Source organism: Electrona antarctica (assembly GCF_951216825.1).
Source record: "Electrona antarctica genome assembly, chromosome: 7".
Classification (NCBI taxonomy): Eukaryota; Metazoa; Chordata; class Actinopteri; order Myctophiformes; family Myctophidae; genus Electrona; species Electrona antarctica.
In genome coordinates this window covers 31,174,347-31,199,314 of record NC_136812.1, presented here as the reverse complement: position 1 = coordinate 31,199,314, position 24,968 = coordinate 31,174,347, and the positions used below count along the sequence as shown (strand labels likewise).

Sequence of the window (24,968 nt, the reverse complement as noted above, 5' to 3'; positions counted from 1 at the left end):
ACAAACAGGGTTTGAATTAGCAGAGGATTAGATTTGTTTGACATTATTTATTGTGTATTTGTTGATTGATAATTGAATGTTGACTCCATTGAAGGGAGCAACTACTGTGGGGTATGGGGAACATGCCAACAGTGGGAGGGTTTGCTTAGAGAACAGAATTATATTATGTGGATCATATTATGTGGATAATTAATTATTATGTGACACTAAAATGTATGTTATGAATTGTGATGTCTCTGGACATTGGGAATGCACTGGTATGATTGTGGAATCAATCCAAGGTTGGTTTGGTCCATGGGAGGGGCCTAGCCTTTAAAAGGAGCACCTGCCACTGCCCCGGCAAGTGGCAGGTGCACAGGGTAGGATTGCACAGGGTAGGATTGCACAGGGTGGCAGGTGCACAGGGTAGGATTGCACAGGGTGGCAGGTGCACAGGGTAGGATTGCACAGTGGCAGGTGCACAGGGTAGGATTGCACAGGGTAGGATTGCACAGGGTGCAGAGCAGACCTAGATGGAGCCAACCTGGCCAGTGGGCTGTATATACTTGTTTTGTATGCTGTGTGTTGGTACTCTGCAAGGTGAATACAAAAAAGGTTTTTTTTTTATTTTGCTTAAAGGACTGACTTGCATTTTTGGTATTTTGCTCTTTGAGTGTTTTTGGAGTACTTTGAGAGCTGTTTCGAGTGCCATTTTGGCCCACACTACCTTCACTTAAGGACCAAGTGTGACAACAAGTAAACACGTCAGTATCTCTAACTCTGATCCTGTTTGAGTGCAAACAGTTTTCTTACCATCTGTTGAGGATTCCTCCCCAGGACTCCAGGATCTTTTCAGGACAGTCCTTGGAGACATCCCCTGTCCCACTGGAGATCTCACTGTCACTGTCTGAAGAAGAATATATATACAGTATATATGATTTATTATGGAGATGTCACTGTCTGCAGAATACTACTACAGTATACTACAAGTAAGACGCGCAAACGCGGGAAGCGAACGCAGCTCGTAAATTGCAAAAACAACAATTAGAATAAATTACGTAATTTTTTAAGGGTTTTTTTTGTGTTTAAGATTTTTTTAAGTTAATTTTTTTTTAAGTTAATTTTTAAGTTTTTCCTTTTAAAGTTTTTTTTTTTTTTTTAAGTTAAGTTTTTTTTTACGTTAAGTTTTTTTTATGTTTTTCCTTTTAAAGTTTTTCCTTTTTAAGTTTTTTTTTAAGTTAAGTTTTTTTTAAGTTAAGTTTTGTGTGTGTGTGTGTGTGTGTGTGTGTGCGTGCGTGCGTGTGTGTGTGTGCGTGCATGTGTGTGTTTTTGTGTGTGATACAGCTGCGCCCCCTGGTGGTGGGCGGGTGGTGTTACAGCATGACACACACACACACAGACACACAGACACACAGACAGGATCTGCTGGGTCTCATAGTAAATGCTCACTGCGTTCGCAACTACAGACAGACAGGCGTTATGTACCTTCCTCAATGTCCTCGTCCTCAGCAGGTGAGGTGGGTTGTCCCGCGTTGCGTCTCTCTGACTCCCTCTGCAGGCTGACCACCTCATACACCACGTCCCCCTGACTGGCCTTGTCTGAGCGCTGAACACACACACACACACACCACACACACACACACACACTTAATCAATTTTGCCATTTTTACGCATAAGCCTAAAGCTGAAAAATTGAGAGAGAGAGAGAGAGAGAGAGAGAGAGAGAGAGAGAGAGAGAGAGAGAATACACTTTGGAACTATCAACTGTGCATGGTTAAAATCCTGAAGGGTACAGAGAGGAAGAGAAGACACACTGTACTAAAAGTGGGATCAACAACCTACAACCTTGAGATCAACCAGTAAGGATGGCAGACTATTAGCAATGTGTACCAGTTAGAAAATACCAAATGCAGTCTGACTCTGCATGCATATCACTGTTACAGACACTCTAGGGCAGTGGTTCTCAAACCTTTTTTATTTTTTACACCTGTAAATAACGTTTTCATCCACGGCACTCCTGAATTACATTATTACCAAAGTCTGGCGTAATTTACACCTCCTACGTGGGTCGTGTTTTTCCCCCCCATTTTTAATTCCCAGAGACAATGACACGTTTAATATCGCATCATATAAGAACTGTGTTCCAAAAATAAACAAATTGTCCCGGTGGTTTGACTCGTATGGATATGAAGCATCAACTGACAGTCAGAAACAGACTACCAAATATGAGTGACTGACTATCGTAAACGATAGATAGCCACCTCCCCCACAATATCGCCAAGACAGTTTGTTTATTTTTGGACCACAATTATTTTATGAACTGAAGTCTTGGTGTGTGCGACCCACTACCGTTATTTATTTGATACATTAGGACAGATTGAAATTAACTTCACAATTGACATTTAACCACTTGAACAACACCTAGGTATACTGGGAGGAACATTCTGCATAAATAGCCGATCTACATGCTCACTATGTGTTGGTTTGTAGATCTGCTACTTTTGGCGAAGAGATTTTGTGTAGTGTTAAGTGATTCCAAATATTCTGTGGCACCTCTGGACTTGCATCAAGGAACCATGAGAGTCCCTCGACCCCACTTTGAGAACCACTGCTCTAGGGCTTTGGGTTTTTACAGGAATAATTGCTGAATCGTTATTAAAATAAATTGCAATTTAACCACTCGCTGAGCTTGTAACAATTAGAGCTGCTGTAGTAGAACCAATGTGCTGCTATAATTACTAGAGCCACTGTAGTGCCATCTGTTATCACACCACATCTATTCCTGCCCATGGACTCATTCATTTCATGCTTTTTCCATTGAATTTGAAGAGTTTTGATGACACACACACTAAGGCTGTCCCCGAACATTCAGGCTGCGTACACACCTAAAGAACAAATGTTTGGTCCGTGTGCGATGCCTGATTGCTATTTGATTGCTGCTCCAATTCATTTTCAATGGGAGTCACGTCGTTTGATCGGACAAACCTGTCCAATGTGGGGGCGGAGGGCACAACAAACACATCGGACACCTTGTAGTCAAAACAGCCAACGAACAGGGTGGGACTTCAGATCGGACAGAAGGGTGGTTTTTAACCGCCAACTAATAGGAGAGAACTTCCGTTCTTGACAGCACTGGGTGGGGTTTAGGCTGTAGTCTTCTGAGTTACGTGACACAGACTATTATATCGCTTGTTTGTATGTCTTCTTTTGGCTACGGCCGTGCGTAACTTGGAGAGTCCAAGTTGCGCACGGCTGTCTCCAGTGAGTGAGTCCAGTCTGGTACTGGTTCTATTCTATATACAGAAATACAGGACGATAGCCAAAATAGCCGTCGGGCCTCGGCAGTTGTGAGGCTGCATTAATAATTAGTTCTAAAAGCATGTCTTTTTTACGGGGATCACTATTGATTTTAATAGTAGACGCATATATGTCTATGAGTAGCCTAGAGTAGAAATGTAATGGCAGCGTACGAGGTTCACATGCGCAAATATAACAGATGTACAAGTTATCGACACGAATGGTACTTACAGTCTGGTACACGATGTAAGCTTGTAGATCTGTTTATTTTAAGCATGCGCCACCGCCACCACGCAAAGTTATGACGCGCGCACATGTGGGGGGAGAGACCCGATATATTTTATAGCTCTATGGGAGAGACGCAGACAGAGAAATATTTAAAATCATCCTGTCTCGCTCTAGCGCAAGGCCGCACGCATAAAGAGCCAATGGAGCAAATGTTAAATAAGCTACACAGGTGGTCCTAAATGATTAATTGATTACATCACTATAGCAAAAGACGTGATATAGGTCAACTCAACTGCAGCGGAGCTGTTCTGACTTGAAGCTTAACTGACCAGCACGGCTTCAAGTTTAAACCATAAGATGACATGGAAATGCCCGTCGATTTGATGCGCAGAAATAACATAGGCCTATATCGAATCAGGTTAAGGTGCACACATGGAAGAAAAGTCCTTTTTATCGGGATTCGGGGATATTTTGTTGTAGGCTATACGTCTCCGGTGAATTGTATGCACCAGCAGCAAGCACATTATTGTTCAAACACCTGCTCCTCTGTTCATCTGTTGTCTTGTCTTATTTGGCTAATAAAATACTTATTAAGAATTCATGCAATTTCAAGTTGTTGCTGCAATCATGATTCATGTTGCTGTTCTCTTCTCTCTGTGTGACTGAAGTTTGCGCCCAAAAATTGTACAGTGATTTCCCGCACCCCCTCATGTTATTTTTCCCTCCGTAGCAAAATGACCTCTTTTCTTTTTTTCACTATTTGGTTCGCTTAACATGTCCACGTGTCATTTGTTTACATATTTGGTACGCTTTACAAAGTCCAGTGTGAACACCAAACGGACCAAAATCAAAATGCAAATATTTGGTCCTTGGTCCGGACCTTCTAAGTGAACTTTGAGTGTGAAAAACGGCCTCGACAAACTACTGCTAGCTGCTGCTGCAGTCAAGAAAACTACACTGAACATATGTGCATCTATTTCCACGTGTCGTAGCACCGCCCAAATCGCGCAAAGCATTGTGGGACATGGAGGCATCAAATCATAAAAATGTAATCAGTGGTCGGTCGGACAGATCTGTGTGTCCGAAAGGTGTGTACGAAGCCTCAGGCTTCGTACACACCTTGCTTTGCGCGATTTGGGCGGTGCTACGACACGCGGAAATAGATGCACATATGTTCAGTGTAGTTTTCTTGACTGCAGCAGCAGCTAGCGATAGTTTGTCGAGGCCGTTTTTCACACTCAAAGTTCACTTAGAAGGTCCGGATCAAGGACCAAGGACCACATATTTGCATTTTGATTTTGGTCCGTTTGGTGTTCACACTGGACTGTAAAGCGTACCAAATATGTAAACAAATGACACGTGGACACGTTAAGCGAACCAAATAGTGAAAAAAAGAAAAGAGGTCATTTTACGAGGGAAAAATAACATGAGGGGGTGCGGGAAATCACTGTCTACAATTTTTGGGCGCAACCTTCAGTCACACAGAGAGAAGAGAACAGCAACATGAATCATGATTGCAGCAACAACTTGAAATTGCATTAATTCTTAATAATTGTATTAGCCAAATAACAGATGAACAGAGGAGCAGGTGTTTGAACAATAATGTGCTTGCTGCTGGTGCATACAATTCACCGGAGACGTATAGCCTACAACAAAGTATCCCCGAATCCCGATAAAAAGGACTTTTCTTCCATGTGTGCACCTTAACCTGATTCGATATAGGCCTGTTATTTCTGCGCATCAAATCGACGGGCATTTCCATGTCATCTTATGGTTTAAACTTGAAGCCGTGCTGGTCAGTTAAGCTTCAAGTCAGAACAGCTCCGCTGCAGTTGACCTATATCACGTCTTTTGCTATAGTGATGTAATTAATTAATCATTTAGGACCACCTGTGTAGCTTATTTAACATTTGCTCCATTGGCTCTTTATGCGTGCGGCCGTGCGCTAGAGCGAGACAGGATGATTTTAAATATTTCTCTGTCTGCGTCTCTCCCATAGAGCTATAAAATATATCGGGTCTCTCCCCCCACATGTGCGCGCGTCATAACTTTTCGTGGTGGCGGCGGCGCATGCTTAAAATAAACATTTCTACAAGCTTACATCGTGTACCGTAAGTACCATTCGTGTCGATAACTTGTACATCTGTTATATTTGCGCATGTGAACCTCGTACGCTGCCATTACATTTCTACTCTAGGCTACTCATAGACATATATGCGTCTAGGCCTACTATTAAAATCAATAGTGGTCCCCGTAAAAAATACATGCTTTTAGAACTAATTATTAATGCAGCCTCACAACTGCCGAGGCCCGACGGCTATTTTGGCTATCGTCCTGTATTTCTGGACTCACTCACTGGAGACAGCCGTGCGCAACTTGGACTCTCCAAGTTACGCACGGCCGTAGCCAAAAGAAGACATACAAACAAGCGATATAATAGTCTGTGTCACGTAACTCAGAAGACTACAGCCTAAACCCCACCCAGTGCTGTCAAGAACGGAAGTTCTCTCCTATTAGTTGGCGGTTAAAAACCACCCTTCTGTCCGATCTGAAGTCCCACCCTGTTCGTTGGCTGTTTTGACTACAAGGTGTCCGATGTGTTTGTTGTGCCCTCCGCCCCCACATCGGACAGGTTTGTCCGATCAAACGACGTGACTCCCATTGAAAATGAATTGGAGCAGCAATCAAATAGCAATCAGGCATCGCACACGGACCAAACATTTGTTCTTTAGGTGTGTACGCAGCCTCAGGGTTCGAACCTTCGCTCGTTAGGGTTGGCACTCCTATCTTAATTAATTAATGGGCTTGAACCATTCGTTTTTTTTGTTTTTTTTAAAATTTATTTTGTATTATTATTTTCTTCCCCCTTTTTAACTCGTTTTCTGTGCGTAGATCAAAGGCATGCAAGGCGCATTTGCGCACCAACAGCTGAGACAGTTATGTAGAGAAATCTGACAGGCATTCAAAAGGAACTCAAATGTGATGTTAATGTCCTGTAAGTAGACTTAGAAATAAAACTATAGTGTTGACTAATCATTACATGTGGCTCTTATTTTGAAGAGGAAGTTAGTGCACAGGAAGTCCGTTTCAGTTGTAAACAAGCTACTATGACACTTTCCCAAAGTTACGTGCACACAGCAATTTGATGATTGGGTAATCATTCATCAACCATGACGTAATCATATTAACTATTATTTCAACTTAGTAACAGCTAATTGAATATTTGAGTTCATTACTAACTTGACATTTCTTAATCTGGTAATACTTTGTTCAAATGAACAAATATCTTGTCTTATCTTCCGATATAACGAGGTAGAGGTCTTCTTAACTTTGACTGCCAATATTGATTCAGTATTTTATCAAAATTCACACCAAAATGAACCGGAAGCTAAATCGCTAATGTGGCTACCGTCAGAAGCGTTAATATTGTAACCGTGAGGTAGCAACGATTTAGTAATGAGCCACTCACATCGACGTTCTGTTCAAACACCACAATCTGAGGCTCAATTCAGAGAAAAAAGGCTGAAACACATGAAACGGCAGCGAGCACCATTGGGAAAAAGCATGTGAAAGACGGCAGTAAATGAGTTAACTTATCTTATCTGTTGTACTTCAAGATATAGGTTTTACCGGTATGTCTTCTGGTGGGCCGTGATGGCATAAATGCTTGATTTATACTATACTGCTGAAAGTAGAAGATGTACAAGCTCGTTGTAGATCTTCTATTTTCTGAGCACAACGCCTGTGCACAGTCGCGCATAGAATGTCTTAGTTCTACTGGATCTGTTCTCCACTAGTCCCTCCATAACATTTTAGTCTAGTTTCTATTTGTCAATGTCAGTGTCTAAATGTCAATATTTAGTCATATAGTTTGTATCATCATAGATATGTTTTTATTTACTTTTCAACAGTGAAAAAAGGTTTTTTAAGTCATAGTTTTAGTTGACAAAATGAACACTGGAAGGTGTTTATTATCGTACCTGTTGTAGTTTGAGGTAGAAGGTGTCGCTGTAGGCTTTGCGGCTGAAATACCAGAAGCGTTCGTTGGCTGGATAGACCCTGACCAGAGTCTCCAACAGGAACCTGACGGGTTCCAACACCTCTGTGACCACCAGGTCCACCGCTACTGTCATGTACACCTGTTTATCTGAACAATACATGAAAATCAATACACTCATTCAGGTGTACAATACATTAATATTAATACACCCATTTAGGTGTACAATACATTAATATTAATACACCCATGTACAATGCATGCATATTCTGTTATATACCAGTTTATGTGTAGAATACATTAATATTTCCAGTAAGACGCCCTGAGGGCGAGAACGCTGAAACAACAGAGCTTCTGAATACGGAACAGTTGAGAAGCAGGAGTTAAACGTATAACCTCGCCCTAAAGGGTGAGGTTGCTTGCACAAATCTGCCTCGTTGATGGCAGACTGCTGGGCGAGCGCTGGCGCTTTGGCATGGGGGGTCAGATCAACATGGAATTAATTCTGTACTGGCCATATAAGGAGCATGTCTTGAGTGTACAGGGTTTGATGAGGTCAGATCAACATATGGAATGTCAGAACAGGTCAGCTCCATATATGGAGATCTAAGGGTGGCAGCATTCTCTTGAGTGTACAGGGTTTGATGAGGGCCGGGCCTTAATTTTCGGCCTGTTGAGAACTCTAGTTTCTAATAACTTTGGGGCAGGCCTGTCTAGAGTTGTAATGGACAGGTATTAGTCAAAAGGCAGACATCGAAGAGGAAGGATGGATGGGGAAGGATCAACAAATGGACAGGTTCTGACATATATCCATATATGGAGATCTAAGGGTTTGAGGTCAGATGTAGAGTTGCTGGCCAATATTGATGACATCAGGCATCTCCATATATGGGCTTAATTGCGACAGCAGGTCGTATTTACTATGACACCAGTGATCTCCACGAGACCTGGGCACCATATTTGGGGGCTCTTCCATGTATGGGGATTTTGAGTGACTGACCGACGGACAAGAATTTACGATTTCATAGTAAATGCGACCTATGGTCGCAATTAATCTGGTGTCAGAGATGTAGAGTTTCTGGCCGGCTCCATATATGCAGATCTAGTATCTCAAACCATGTATGGCTATCCAGGGTTTGATGAGGTCAGTCTCATGATCTTCATATATGGAGATCCAGGTGATGATAGTCAGCTCCACATATGGAGATCCATGTGTTGTACCAACTTGGTTCATTTGCAAGAGTGTCTCGCATTGTGGCAACCACACTGGTTATCATAAGACTGTCACAATATGGCCATATATTGACATTCCCATATATGGGCTTAATATTGATGACATCAGGGATCTCCATATATGGGCATAACAGGGATTGTATTAGGGCATCGTCTTGGAATGATGATGTCAGATCGACATGGAGACAGCCATATATGGAGTGTGTCATGAGGCGTGTCACGAGGCGTCGTGATCTTCATATATGGAGACGGCCATATATGGAGCGTGTCACGAGGCGTAATGTCACGAGGCGTAATGTCACAAGGCGTGGACTGACTGACGGACTGACGGGTTTTGCAGGTTTTCATAGTAATCTGCAACCCACGGTCACAATAATATATGCACTTTCATCCATAAAATATATTGATATTATATTAATACAACTGTTTAGCTATAGCAGTGGTTATACCTGTGGGTTACGACCCCAGGGGTTTTTAATACCTAAACATTACTGCATCAAAAGTAATCAACAAACTATACTGTGAAAACATTGGACAAATTGTCAAATAATATAAGAGGCAAAAATGTGCTATTTTCACAATAGTATCTGTGGAACCAAAAATGTAATTCCTCAACTCCTTCAGTCCAAGTGCTTATCAGGGTGGGGGGTCCCCAGTTCAAATATGATTATTTTGGGGGGGTTTGCAGTCTGAAAAGGTTGAAAACCGCTGAAATATAGAATACATTCATATTATAATATATTATTCATACAGTATTCCTGCTTATCTGTAGAATATATTCATTTTAATAATATATTCTACAGTTTATCTGTAAAATAAATGTACTGTATATTACACCACCAGGACCACTGCTACGTTGACATGGTTAAGAAATACGACAATCAAACACACAGTATATTGTGGGTCTCACCTTTGGGGGTGTCTTCATTGAGAGCCTGGAATGTGGGCATGTTGGGGTTCCATGTTCCACTGATGACGTACGACTTCCCATCAGAACTCTTTCCCATGGACTCCTGGACAGCAGTTCACTTTATTTATTCATTGTAATGTACATACAAGGTCACATTTTAATCACACTCACATGCTGTACGTATATTAGCTTCAAATGGTGTCAAAACTATTGTGTGACCAATCACAAAGTGGATAACGTAGAGGTGGTGAACACTATCTGATCAATGAAAGGAGGGCGCAGGCTTGTAGGTAACCGGAATGCTCGCCTCAAAACAACCTCGCCCTCATCTTTTTCTGCCAAACACTCAGTAGGGCGGTTTAGTTTGTGTATTCTTGTATTTGTTTTACTGAGGATAAGGAAAATAAGTTTAGGGTTAGGCGTCGTTTTACTGAGCTTATGTTTAGGAATAGGTTAGGTTTTGGCACCGTTTTGCTGAGGTTAACCCATTTTGGGCGGGAACCCCTTTGTGTTTTAAACATGTTATAATTTAGCTATTGAAAAATAGCAGATCTACAAGCTCATAGCGCGCCACCGAGTGGCACGCTACGAGCTTGTAGGTCTGCTATTTTTGAAAAATCGTGAAAATATTTATTTCAGAAAACTGGAGGATTTAGAATATTTTTTTTTAATTTCGAGGTCAGGCCTAAATGGGTTAAGTTTAGGAATAAGGCTAGGTTTAGGCATAGTGTACTGAGATTACGTTTAGGAATATCAGGTAGAGACCGCTCAGAGTTCGCCGGAATTCGCTATGTTTTGAGGCGAGCGTTCTGGTATTCTTATAGTTGACCAATGAAGAAGTGTGGTTTATTTGACAAATTGAAATGAAAATCTGAATGAAAAGTTACATGCTTTTTTGACCAATTAAAAAGAAGCTGCTGCCATGCCAAAAAGGTGGGAACATTATTTCAACACATTTTTTATAATAGCATGTATCCAACCAATAATAAGATACTGTATCTCACCAATGAAACAGTGTTTAAAGAGAGTGCTCACCATGTCTAAAAGGTGCATATCACTGTTGCGTACTTTCTGCCCAGGACTCAGCAGCATGCCAAAACACCTGCAACACACGCACGCACACACGCACGCACACACACCACCAGACAGGCATTGTGGTTAGAGTGGTTAGAGTGTCCGCCCTGAAACTGGGAGGTCGGGGGTTCGTCTACCAAAGACTGTAAAAATGTGACCCAATGCCTCTCTGCTTGGCACTCAGCATCAAAGGGTTGGATTGGGGGTCAAATCAACTAATGTTTCCCGAGCGCGGCTCACCGCTCCAAGAGATGGGTCAAATGCAGAGAACAAATTTCACTGCGGTAACGTGTGTGACTAATCGTGCGACTTTGACGCACACACACACACACACACACACACACACACACACACACACACACACACACACACACACACACACACACACACACACACACACACACACACACACACACACACACACACACACACACACACACACACACACACACACGTAACACTGAGCAAATAGAGCCTGCCTGCTAGCTCTGGGGGAAAATAGAATTGTGACCTTCAGGTCAAAATTTGTGTCTAACCAAGAGCAGGGAGAAGTCATATTGTATTAACATACTCAAAATAAAAATGTATTCACAAAACAGTTACATAATACAGCTTGAACCTGCCTGCAGTGCAAGCAATTAGAAAACATGAATAATCTCTTGTACATTATGCATCTGATTAATGGTTAAATTAGATCAAAATGATGTTCCTATTTCCTATTCCTGAAGTGCCCTTGAGCAAGGCACTGAAGCCCCAACTGCTGGCCAACAGTATCAGACTGTTGTACTGTTGTACTGGTCAGTTCCCAGTACAACAGTATACGACTGTGGTTGTACTGGTCAGCTCCCAGTACAACAGTATCAGACTGTGGTTGTACTGGTCAGCTCCCAGGACTGTGGTTGTACTGGTCAGCTCCCAGTACAACAGTATCAGACTGTGGTTGTACTGGTCAGCTCCCAGGACTGTGGTTGTACTGGTCAGCTCCCAGGACTGTGGTTGTACTGGTCAGCACCCAGTACAACAGTATACGTCTCCTCCAGGTCTGCTCAAGAGGGGCACAACAACGCAAGCGTAAAAAAAGAAAAGCTAAACAGTATCCAGGTCTGGTGAGTCGCGGGCGTGTGCACGAAACGAGCATGCACGCTACAAATTCACGGGACCGCACTCACGTAAATACGTTTGTGTTGTCGCACCGCGACTGCTCCCCAGTGCTCCGCGCAAAAACGCAGGTCTCATTGAAAAGTAACTATAGGCGCGTTATATCGATTCACGTTTGAAAGGCCCTGTGTGTGAGGTGTGTGTGTGTGTGTGTGTGTTTCTATGTGCACCCGGCTCAAAATCAGCAAAAATAAATAAATAAATAAAATCTAAAACATAATGGGAATTCTGATGAGGGTTTGCTCATCAGATGCTGGTGGTGTGGTCTTCTCTTATTGCACATGTTCCATATAGCATTGGTCCATATGAATCAGATCAAACAGTGTGGACGCTACCACACTGTATAACATAATATTATCATGTTCAGGACGGAGGCGCCATCTAGTGGTCATCCTGCTGATTACTATGGATAGTTTGTCTTTCTGTAAACAGAGTAAAGGCTAGGTCTGCTTAGGTGTGTGTGTGTGTGTGTGTGTGTGTGTGTGTGTGTGTGATTTCAATACACCAGTTATCCCAGATGATCCAGTTTCGTACAAAGCTGTGTTTGAACTATAAAGATTCTTTGTTATTTGTCCCTCTGTTGATGCTATTGTCTGATCTGTAGACTGACTTCACTACATTCATTGCTCGATATTTGGTTCATTTCCATTACTCTGCAACAGACCATAGCTGTCATAAGAAAACAATGTTAGGAGTGTAAACATGGAGTCTCACCTCTCAATGGCCAGCTCCTTGTTACACATCTGCTGAACAGTCACCAGCACCTTTTTCTGAACCCCCTGACGCAGCTTGAAGAACAGCTTCTCTCTGTCCTTAGGAACAGGACTTAGGAGAGGAGAGGACAGCATTAAGCATGTATCACAGTGGCTCTCAAACTTTTCAGGTTGTGTCGCCACCCCCACAAAATAATCATATTTGAACTGGGGACCTAGCCTGACTCAGTCTGAAATTCCATTTTGTTTCACTTCATCGCCAGAACATATTTTTTTAATGGGCGTGGCTAGCGATTCAGGGCTGTAGCCAGGCAACTGGGTGGGAGCACTGGGGACCCGTCCCCTACTGAGTGGCAAAAAACTATTTTCTGGCCTTGACAACTCATACATGCAAACAGAAAACGAACTATGTCGTATCTGATTGCATTAACCAACCTTAAATTCACCAACATTGTAGCTGCAACAAAATCTTGAATTATCTGCAAAGTTTTTGTTTCATAAAAATCTTTTGACATGTGAGCAGAGTTTGGAAGCCCTCGTTTTTTATAACGCAACGTCCTGCTGCCTCCTGCATTATGCGCAATTTAGAAACAGGTGGTACGCAGGACGGTTGAGTGATTTCCAACGAGCGCTTCCAAACTCCAACGATCCATATGCTGCTCAATGTTTTGCCACTCAGTGTAGATGAGGGGGGCGTGTCCCGGTGGCAAAGTGACACATGTGCATACTCTATAATCATATTTACTTTAGCAGTTAGTGCTGCTATCTAACCTGTAGTTTCCTTTGCCGTCATCCTCCTTGACCTCCAGGGAGACAGTGAAGGTGAATTGGTCACTGTCAGGAGACACACACACTGAGGCGTCTCTGATGTCTGGAGCTGCCGGACGAGACGATCGCTTAAACGCTGCAGAGAAACTGTAGAGGATGCGACTCACCTGAAGATGCACACACGCACGCACACACAAACATATTAACACAACACCGTGGAGAAACGCGTGCACACACACACACACACACACACACACACACACACACACACACACACACACACACACACACACACACACACACACACACACACACACACACACACACACACACACACACACACACACACACACACACACACACACACACACACACAGTAACCTTCCGATCCCGGGCTCCCCCAGAGTTAGTGTCAAAGTGTCCTTGAGCAATGCACTGAACCCCTAATTACTCCCGATGAGCAGGTTGCATGGTTTCCTCTGCCATCATGTATGAATGTGTGAATGTAATGCACAATCATTGTAAAGCGCTTTGGATAAAGGAGCTAGTATATAGATGCACTATTTACCATTTATAACAACTGTACTGTATGTCACTTATACAAATTATAACGTTACTTAAGGTTATGTAAACACATGTTACTGTGACTCACAGCCTCTTTGATGTGACAGGAGAACACATGGATCTGGAAGTCCTCAGAGCTCCTGTAACTCTCAGTGAAGGAGAAGCAGTCGTCCTCCACAGAACCCTCTTTGCCCCGAGCGCAGAACAGAACCTTGTAGATGGGGAACGACGCAAGTTCTGTCCCCGAGGCCTGGTCCACGATCCTGAAAACACAATACAGCACCTTTAACTCTAATAGGGTTCTATCTACGACCCTAAAAACACAATACATGGTTTGTCCTTATGCAGTAATGTCTGGATGAAGACAATAGACATCATGCACATAAACGTGGCATTGACTGCAATCCTCGGATATGAACTCTAAATTGGGATTAGGAAATAAGGATTTTTGACAACACCAGACCCGTCAACAAGATTACGAGTGAACCAGGAGGACTTGTGTGTGACTGTGTGTTATATCGTGTTACTGTAGATATACTTTCAACCTAGCATCCCTACTTTAATGTTTAAGATGATGTTTTATGAGCGGTAAAGACAAGAAGAAGATTATGCCAGCTTGTGCTAAAACCCTTGGAAAGTACTGTCATGACTCTTGCATCTTACTAAACATTACCAAATGTTAAACCATTCCTACATTTCAAGTGCTTATCAGGGTGGGGGAGTCCCAGTTCAAATATGATTATTTTGGGGGGTCACAGAGCATGAAAAGGTCGGAGAACCAGTGGGCTATTGTATCAGAGAGCGCTGACATCATCGGATGTGGGAGCTGGGTGCTCTAGGTAAACCGGGTTGTTTGGGCCATCCATCCATCCAATTAAACATGTGTACATGATTGAAAGCACAGCACATTCCCCTCCTTATGTTGCGCCGGCAGTTGTGATCCCAGACTCGGTACAGTGGTGTACGTACCTGACACAGCCGTCAGGGTGGTTGGGGACGTGCAGGGTGACAGGGATGGGGATGGCACTCTCCTCTCTCAGCGTGGCCATGGCTCTCTGAGCCTCCGACTCGTTGCGGGGGGCTTTGACCCACGTACAGCCCAGGTAGCACAGCTTACTGAACTGGACACTGTCCTCTTCTGGGGCTGGAGGACCACCACACACTGACGGACTCACTGAGACGCGCACACGCACACGCACACGCACACACACACACACACACACACACACACACACACACACACACACACACACACACACACACACACACACACACACACACCAAGAAAACATGTGTTAATGAATGTTGTCCACTGGAATGGTTGTGGTCCCTGAGTGAGAAAGGCTCTCTATACAGCGTCTTTGATTTTCCTCGTACAGTTCCAGTTCCCGTCACAGAGTAGCAGCACTGACCACCGCTACTGACTACCGCTACTGACCACCACTACTGACCACCGCTACTGACCACCGCTACTGACCACCACTACTGACCACCGCTACTGACCACCGCTACTGACCACCGCTACTGACCACCGCTACTGACCACCGCTACTGCATGAACAGAATGTTTGCAAACCCTGTGGAAATAAATGACTCACATCCCAAGTAACGTTGTGACGATTAAAAGTCTGCATTTTGCATTGACAAGTGAATAGAGGAGTGAAATTAATTGCACCTAAAGATGCATACTGTACACAAATTAAGCCTCTTAGATTCTTCTGCATTATTTGCACATTTGCTGCTAACAATACATACTGTATGCACACACAAATATATTGTAAACATATTTATGTGGTTTATTATGCTACGGTTTATTATGCTACCGTTCCATATTGATATTGCTTTTATTTTTACTTTTTATCTATTATCTGGTGTTGTCCTGTGTGAGTGTGACAAATAAAGATTATTGATTGTAAATGCTTGCAATGAGACGCGTCGGGGCAGTGAGTTGGAGCGGTCTGGGAATGAACGGTAGGTCTATGTTTTGTATTGATAGTTATAGATCACCAATGTTAACAGCCTGTTCAGGGACTACAGATGAACATTTGCACTTTGCCAAATGGCTAATTTCAAAAGTGAAATGTTGATAAGTGTGCATTGTCCCTGGTAAATAAATACATCTTGTCTCTCTTTCTATCATGTCTCTCTCTATCATGTATCTCTCTATCATGTATCTTTCTCCATCTCGTCTCTCTCTTTATCTATCACAGCAGACTTTCAGTGCTTTAAAGAAAGGCAAAGAATGACAGGAAATCACTCTTACACACACACACACACACACACACACACACACACACACACACACACACACACACACACACACACACACACACACACACACACACACACACACACACACACACACACACACACACACACACACACACACACACACACACACGAGGGTTTATCTGATCACACAACTCAAAAATGCTGGGTTGTATACACAGATAAGTAAAGAAAACAGTATGTGACTACTAGTAAGTGCACGTGGCGTGCGTCCACTGTGTGCACGTGTATGTAAATGACATGTCACAGTTATAACACAGACAATACCGAGTGTTCTATTTACAATGCCTCTATAAATAGGCACTGTAAAGATCATCTACATCAGTTGTGGTAAAGTCTGTGTTTTCAATAAGACATCAAACATTGACGAGAGAGAGAGAGAGAGAGAGAGAGAGAGAGAGAGAGAGAGACACAGACACAGACACAGACACAGACAGACAGACAGACAGACAGACAGACAGACAGACAGACAGACAGACAGACAGACAGACAGACAGACAGACAGACAGACAGACAAGACAAGACATGACATGATGACTGACAAAGAGAATGAGAGAAACACGCATAGAAGGACATGTAAGAACAACAGAGAATGATAGAGACAAAAGGAAGAGGAAATCAGACCTGTCTGAAGTGAGTGGTGCTGTATGTACTATACAAGCCCTCATCCCTGGCCTTTGTGTGTGTGCGGCGTGTGCGTGTGTGTGTGTGTGTGTTAGGCTGTGCAACATTGACACTTGGTGGTGAACAAACGCTATTTTCGTGCTCGGACAGACCCAGGGACCCATGGGGACAGACCCAAGAAACAAAACAAGTGAAGCTGAATTTGCACTTCTTAGGTCGATGCACAACGCTCTGTCACAACATACACACAGGCTATATGCAGCCATATTGTAAAGAAATTGGGACCTTCCAATTATACTAATGAAGGCTGTTCTGGTCAAACAGAGTCAGGGTGCTGCTGATATTGTGCATGTTGGCTTACTGGAAACACTCTGCTACACCAGTGGGTCTCAAAGTGTGGTCCAGGGACCCTCATGGTTCCTTGAGGGGGTTCCAAATGGGCCCTTACGGATGTGTAACTGTGTACACTCTCAGAGTTATGAGAAACAAAATGTTTGAGAACCACTACTGTTACTACACTAAATGGAACAGAGCTTCGTTTGGTATAATCGGTAAGACCTGTGAAGGAAGTAAAAGAAGAGGCCCAATTTCGTTCCAATATGGCTGTTGTGCATAGAACCTACACACATAGCGAACGAGTGAGGGACAGAGGAAGGAAGTGTCTCCTTAAACATGCAAACAGGAAGCAGAACAATGAGAGGGGCTATAAACGACATGATAAACTCCTCGCCACCAATATACTCTCTCTACAATACACTTATCACTGCCACACTTCTCCAAAATAAAGCATCCGTTACCTTTAAGCGAGGTTTATAATTGTATTAAAAGTGAGGGTAAGTGGTTTTAAATTGATTAAAATAAGTGTCTCCATGTCTCTCCAGCTCTTTATTAAACAAGTCGGGATACTAATTTAATTCAATCAGGATATAGAGCTCAGTCAGGATACAGATTAAACAAGTGAAATTGGAAGTGATGACAAAGAAATGAGCAGACAAGAATGGAACTGGAACACTATGAACTTGAAGCTGATAAATGGGTACTCTCCCTTGTTTGTACGAAATGTTGCAACCCACCTGAAAATGTATTATTAAATGACTGTTTATTCATTTTAATATTAATATTTTATTAAGAGCTGAAGAGACGGGGAGACTGCTATTGGTGAACATGAATGCTACAGCAATTATCAGAAATATAGTGCTTTAACCTTTCAACAAAAACATTTTTATTTTAACCAAAAAATATAACTTGCCCTACATTAAAGATGTTTTTATTTAGACAGGGAAGGAAGGAAGCTGAGGACAGACACAGGAAGGACATAAAACACAGCTGGAAGATACCCGTCACTATTTCACTGGTGGTGTGTGTGGGGGGGGTGGGGAGGGGGGGGCAACCCCCTCTTAAAGTTGAGTGGTTGTGCCATTCAAAAGGGAGAATTAACCAACAGAATAATGTGTTATTAAATATAACAGCCATATGATAGGCTTGAGAGGCATCAGGAATGACCATATACCAGCATAGAAATGTAGAAATACCCAAGATGTCTTTCCTCTTTCTATTAAACTGATACAGAGATGCTGTACTGTTCGAGGGGGAAAAGAACAGTACAGCTCAAAACGATTAGTAAGAAACTAGTCTAAGCAGTCATTATGGTTGTGTTTAACCAGAGCAGAGCACCATGTCACCAGTCTGGAGAGGGTGGTGGGGGTGCACGTACTGTAGCTGGTAGTGCACCTCTTTCTCCTCCTAGCCAGCGCTCACAGCACATCGATGCGTTGCGAGTTTGTAGATCTGCTATTTTCAGAGTGCGACATCCGAGCACAACCAAATATAAAATTACTTATCTTTTAGTTCTACTCTCCACTTGTCCCTCCCTAACATTTTAGTTTTTATTTGTTTGACGAAATTGTGAATATATTTATTTAGTCTTAGTTTTTGTCATCATAGCCTAGTTTTTGTTTTGTTTTTATAAAATTTACATAATTGAAAAAAGGTGGTCAAAAACATGTTTTTGTCATAGGTTTAGTCGATGAAATCAACACTGCTCCTAGCTGTGCCTTGTATGTATGAGTACGTGACTGCTAAAACGTATTTTAATCTGGAATGTTTGAAATGCAGAACAAGGTACCTGGTATAGGACCAACGTTGTCCAAGATTACTGCCTGGGGTCTGTGCTCTTTGGGGACCTCCGTGTCCCCCTGTCTTTCTGGCTGTCTGTCCGACTGTTTCTCTGTCTGTCCGTCCGTCTGTCTCTCTGGCTGTCTGTCCGTCTGTCTCTCTGTTTGTGTCTCTGGCTGTCTGTCCGACTGTCTCTCTGTCTTCTCCATCTTCTCCACGCTGCTCTTCTCCTCCTGCTCGTCGTCGTCGTCTAACACCTCTTCCATGGCCTTCTGGAGCTGCTCGCTGCCGTTCACTGACATCTGAGAGAGAGACAGAGAGAGAAAGAGCTCTGATTACACATTTCTTCATTAACATTTAATTGTAATCGCATTGTTTTAATAGCTTTGTTCCACTTTTGCAATGATCTTTTTTTGTTGCCAATAATTCGATGACCGGAGGCTTGTTTTAAGGGGACAAGCCCAAAGGCCGGGACTTTGGTCCCTTATTGTATTTGTCAGTTGTTTTGTTCTTCTCCTTCTGCCAAACGGTGAGGACACGAAGCCCACAACCAAAGGGAGGCCAAAGGGTGGCGCTATAGCTCTCAATTGAAAATGCAAACTTTTAACAGGCATAGCTCATGAACCGTTTGACCGTCAGCAATAAAACTTCAATACACATATGCGTCTCCTCATGCGGAACAACTTTTGTGTTCTGACTTTGACCTCTGACCTTTAGATCATCCACCATTTTGAATTATATGATAAACTGTTCAAATCTATCTCCTCCCAGGATCTTAGATCAAAATGAATGAATGTGCCTTAACTCATGGGGAACACATCTGTCACTTTGACCAGTAAGCTCCGCCTGATTGGCCCCATCTTATCGCTGCTTGCAGCTATATTTTGTTTTTGTTTTTATTTAGATTTTTATTTATTCAGTTTTTATTTTTATTTAGAGAAGCCAAATATTTTTACCCCCTTTTTCTCCCCAATTTAGTCGTCATGCAAATGAATTCCTCCGACACACATTTCTTAGTTGTCACTGCTGTTGTATCCTACTGAGCCCCCACCGGGAGGAAGTAGGGCCTTCGTCCTACTAAAAAAATCTAATCAGCCTTACGGTGGCGCAATAACAGGCCAATTCCTGTTTTTACCAATAACTGCACCAATCTTTGTACAACGTTGTATGCGCACTCCCTAGAAGCCAAGGAAAACCCTATGCCTTGCATTTTTTACATCTGCCTGTTATAGCACCACCATGAGGCCGATTTTTGCAAAACACATTTCTTTATATTACTCGCACAGATTTTGTCCATACATCACGCATACCGGTAACACTATCTCTAAAATAATGTGATCAATACAGATCTGTTTGATTTTTTCATATTCCATCCTGGCTACAATTGACATCTAAAGTTTGCATGACTGGCCCGTTTAGAACAAAATGGCTCAAATGAATCATGAACACAGCGTGCAATTTGAGTGAAATTACGCATGCACAGTCTCACTACGCAGAGGAAAAAATTACACTTAATTTTTTTTCACATCAGCCTCACAGAGGCGTTATAACAGGCCAAATCATGTTTGACCTACAACAGCACCAATATGTGTACAACTTTGTATGTGCACTCCCTAGAGGCCAAGGAAGAAACATTTATAATCAAATCTGCCTGTTTTATCCATACATCACGCAAACCAGTATACACTATCTATCACAAACACTGGTGGAGAACTGTGCCCTGAGGGGCACATTTTCTAGTTAAAGTGTCACAACAAGTTGTCTCAAGACACATTATATGTAGAGCAAAGGACCGACAGAGATTCCACCCAGAGCAAGCAATTTCACTCAGTGGTAACATGAAATCATCCTATTATAACTTAGGAAGGGGACAAAAAACAAACAATCTCCATGAATTCAAGGCTTCATGGGGTGTGTAATTGATTTTTCATTTTCATTTTGGGGCTGAACTACTCCTTTACGTGGTTATCCAAACCAACCAAGCTATGAGAGCAGGAGGAGGTTTCACATGTGTCTGACCTTCAGCCTTGGCTTGCCCTCAGAGCCGTGGGGCGATCCTCCTCCTCCTCCGGTCTGCACCAGAACAAACTCCTCGCTGGTGACGGTGGCCACAGACTCCGTGGAACCGCTCACTTTACCCAGAGAACGGTTGTCCTCCAGGGTGGAAATGCTGACTTTGCCCAGGGAAGAGTTGTCGTCCATGGCTGGGAAGCCTGGACCTCACCCCACGTTCAGCCAGAGAGACCTCTCCACCGCTACAAGATGAGATAAGACCAGTCTGAACGGGAGTTGTTACCACTATCGGCATCGGCTGCCGATGCTGCCTTAAATATGACGAATATGCCGAATAAGTCATTTGATGATCAATTAGTTTTGCATTGTCAAAGCTTCGGTTGATTAGTCTTAGTTTTAGTCATCATATCTTAATTCATATATAGATATTTAGTTTTCGTCAGTGAAGGTAGTTGACGAAATTAACACTTAATTTTAAGTGTTCATTAAACACCCCAGCCGCCTCTCACCTTCTCTCCTCCCGTCACAGGTGTGGAGGGGGGGGGGGTCCTCTTCTTGCTGCTGCCCCTGCTCTCCTACACAGACAAACACAAAGTAACGTGTGTTATTTCGAACCAGGGGTCTTCTACAGGGGGTCCGGGACCCCCGGGAGGGAGCGGAAGGGGGGGGGGGGGGAGATATATATATAGGATATAGATAGGCTAGATACATTTTTATATTTTTTAACCGCTTGAACACTAGCATAGCATCCCTACCTCACATTGTGAGCTTGTAGATCAGCTATTTTCGGCAAAAAGGTTTGGTATAGTATTGGTGGTATGATTACTCTATGGAAGTAAAAACTGTGCTTGTACACAGAAACATAACAGGGGTGACACGTAGTAAAGGCCGTCGGGATCAGGAGTCGAACCTATATATAATAATAATAATTCTTCACTCTTTTTTTACCGATTGGGTTACCAGATTGGTGAAAGACAGACAGAGAGGCAATGCCTGTGGTGAAGACATATATTCAAGCACTCACTCATTTCATTTACACACAACCTTCAAGGTGTTGACGTGATTACATCACCTAGCAGTCAAGTCCATTCCCAGTCCAAACCCACAAACTATTTAATGACACAAGGAGCTAGGCTGTGATTTGAAACGGCATGCCACTTATAATGGTTACACACATACTACTAGTCTACTACCAACTTCCTGTCATTTTCATTGAGCACTAATTCCTGCACTCAAAATAACACATTTCGAGTTAAAGCATAATCAATTAGTTCAAGTATGTGAATAAATCCAGTTTACATCAAAGACGCGCACGCGCGCACACACACACACACACACACACACACACACACACACACACACACACACACACACACACACACACACACACACACACACACACACACACACACACACACACACACACACACACACACACACACACACACACACACAGCTGTGTGCTACTTTTATAGCATATAATGCACATAATGCAATCAGCAGCCAAGAATGCCAAGAGTGTGTTAATTGAATTTCAATGACTCTCTGTATGTCTTGGAATTGCTTCTATTAAAGTCACCAGGAGGAGGATGACAAACTGATGAATCATTAATGGCTTTGTAACACACGCGTGTGCGCGCACACGCACACACACACACACACACACACACACACACACACACACACACACACACACACACACACACACACACAGTAGCCACAGACAGAACATGGTGTTACAACCAACATGATCCCACTAGTAAAACCAGTAGCCACAGACAGAACATGGTGTTACACAGAACATGGTGTCCCAGTAAAACCAGTAGCCACAGACAGAACATGGTGTTACACAGAACATGGTGTCCCAGTAAAACCAGTAGCCACAGGCAGAACATGGTGTTACACAGAACATGGTATCCCAGTAAAACCAGTAGCCAGACAGAACATGGTGTTACACAGAACATGGTGTCCCAGTAAAACCAGTAGCCAGACAGAACATGGTGTTACACAGAGCATGGTGTGCCAGTAAAACCATTAGCCACACAGACAGAACATGGTGTTACACAGAGCATGGTGTCCCAGTAAACCAGAATTGCACCATCATGTGACTCATCACATGTATTCAATTATGAAATGCATTGAGCAGGAGGAGTCCAGTAGCGCTGTGGTCATGTGTCAAATGTCCTGGAGTCTCACACAGACTCTACACACACACAATGTCACACACATATTATTTCTGACGGCAACAAATGGTGGAGTTTGAACTTACAATGGGTTTATATAGGAAGGGGTGTGTCTGAGGGGGTTGGCGAGGCTAGGCCAGAAGAATGGCCCGGAAGATCTGCCTCATGTTGGCAGAGCTATGAAACACTGATGAAACTGGTCTGGCTGGCAGGCCTGGACTCCGGAGAAACCAGTCTGAGCCAGTGTGGCTTAGCCTGGGAGTGTCATGTCTGTCTGTCTGGGAGTGTCCTGTCTCTGACGAGATATTTTAAACTTTAATTCAACCCAAAAAATACCTCAGGGGGTCCCCACATGATTTTAGGGGGGCTTCCCAGATGACAGCGAAGTGACAATTGAATGACTTTTAAAAGAAAGAATAACATTACTGCCTCAAAAGTAAAAAACTGGTCAAACATTGGCCAAATTGTCAAATAATATAAGAAAGGGGCAAAAAAACAACCCAATCAATAACCAACATAATAATGTGTTATTTAATATAATAGCCATATAGGCTTGGGAGGCATAAATATCTCCACACACACAAATAAAATAAATGGTAAATGGTGCATTTATATAGCGCCTTTATCCAAGGCGCTTTACATAGATTGTGCATTACATTCACCCATTCACACACACATTCATACACCGATTGCGGCGGAAGCCATGCAAGGTACAACCAGCACATCGGGAGCAATTTGGGGTTCAGTGTCTTGCCCAAGGACACTTCGACATGTAGCCAGGAGGAGCCGGGATTCGAACCGCCGACCCATGGATCATTGGACGACCTGCTCTACCTGCTCTACCTCTTGAGCCACAGTCGCCACACACACACACACACACACACACACACACACACACACACACACACACACACACACACACACACACACACACACACACACACACACACACACACACGCCATTTTTACTAACATGTTTTGCCATTTAAGCATAACAGTGAGCTTGTAGATCTGCAATTTTCTGTGCGCAACTAAGTATGAATCAGGCATAACACTGACTCGAAGCCCTATTATCTAATCTCAAAATGTTTACCCTAACGTCAAACTCCCAGTCCTTCCCAAATTGTGACCTTGTATGTACAGGTAGAATGGTAGATTGTAGATTTTATCTTGTACAATGAAATAATACAGGGATTAATCTGACTATTCAATTTTGTAGATTTACATTATCAAAAATATATTCACTTTAGTTTTTTACTGCTTTTGAATTACATGATTAAACTACTTAAGCAAGATTAAGTCAGTTAGAGCAGGGGTTCTCAACGTTTTTGGCCGGGGACCCCCGAAAATGCTTTGGCAACGTCTCGGGACCCCCGCCCCGCCCCCTCCCGACCCCCAATATAAATTGACTGCTACAATAACCTTAAACCATTTTGGGCGGGAACCCCTTTTGGTGTTTTAAGCATTGTTATAATTTAGCTATTTAAAAATAGCAGATCTACAAGCTCATAGCGCGCCACCGAGGGTTGAGAACCCCTGAGTTAGAGGTTTGGATATATCTGGGGTTAATATTCCATCCCTAGCCTCGAGAGGACACTGGGGAGGTAATACATCATAATAAAACGTTTCAAATGACCAAAATGGCTTTTTTGGGAACTCAAATCAAACAAAGACTCTGCTACCAAATCCTAGAAAACACACTCACTGCAGCCAACATATCTGTGCCACAATCTCTGACGTGTGTGTCCAGCCACAGGCCGGGCTCTTGTGACTGGCCTACATCAAGTCCTACTAGCTCTCCTGCTTTACTAACAACAAACATAT

At 43.0% G+C, this 24,968-nt stretch overlaps 1 protein-coding gene across 2 annotated transcripts in view; it reads right to left on the bottom strand.

Moving 5' to 3' along the window:
• The window catches only part of rabgap1l (RAB GTPase activating protein 1-like), a gene marked incomplete at its 5' end in the record, with an annotated part of 120,970 nt that overhangs the window by 86,136 nt on the left and 9,866 nt on the right, over positions 1 to 24,968 (bottom strand). The window contains 12 exons of one of the 2 annotated variants that reach the window (XM_079506696.1): positions 793 to 886; positions 1,465 to 1,585; positions 7,485 to 7,651; positions 9,645 to 9,747; positions 10,680 to 10,746; positions 12,591 to 12,701; positions 13,361 to 13,524; positions 14,010 to 14,184; positions 14,891 to 15,095; positions 18,959 to 19,250; positions 20,968 to 21,203; positions 21,471 to 21,536. In XM_079506696.1, the coding sequence (XP_079362822.1) occupies positions 793 to 886; positions 1,465 to 1,585; positions 7,485 to 7,651; positions 9,645 to 9,747; positions 10,680 to 10,746; positions 12,591 to 12,701; positions 13,361 to 13,524; positions 14,010 to 14,184; positions 14,891 to 15,095; positions 18,959 to 19,250; positions 20,968 to 21,150 (1,682 nt within the window). Of the gene's footprint in view, positions 1 to 792; positions 887 to 1,464; positions 1,586 to 7,484; positions 7,652 to 9,644; positions 9,763 to 10,679; positions 10,747 to 12,590; positions 12,702 to 13,360; positions 13,525 to 14,009; positions 14,185 to 14,890; positions 15,096 to 18,958; positions 19,251 to 20,967; positions 21,204 to 21,470; positions 21,537 to 24,968 lie in introns of those variants that run through there. The other variant, XM_079506697.1, reaches the window with a different exon arrangement.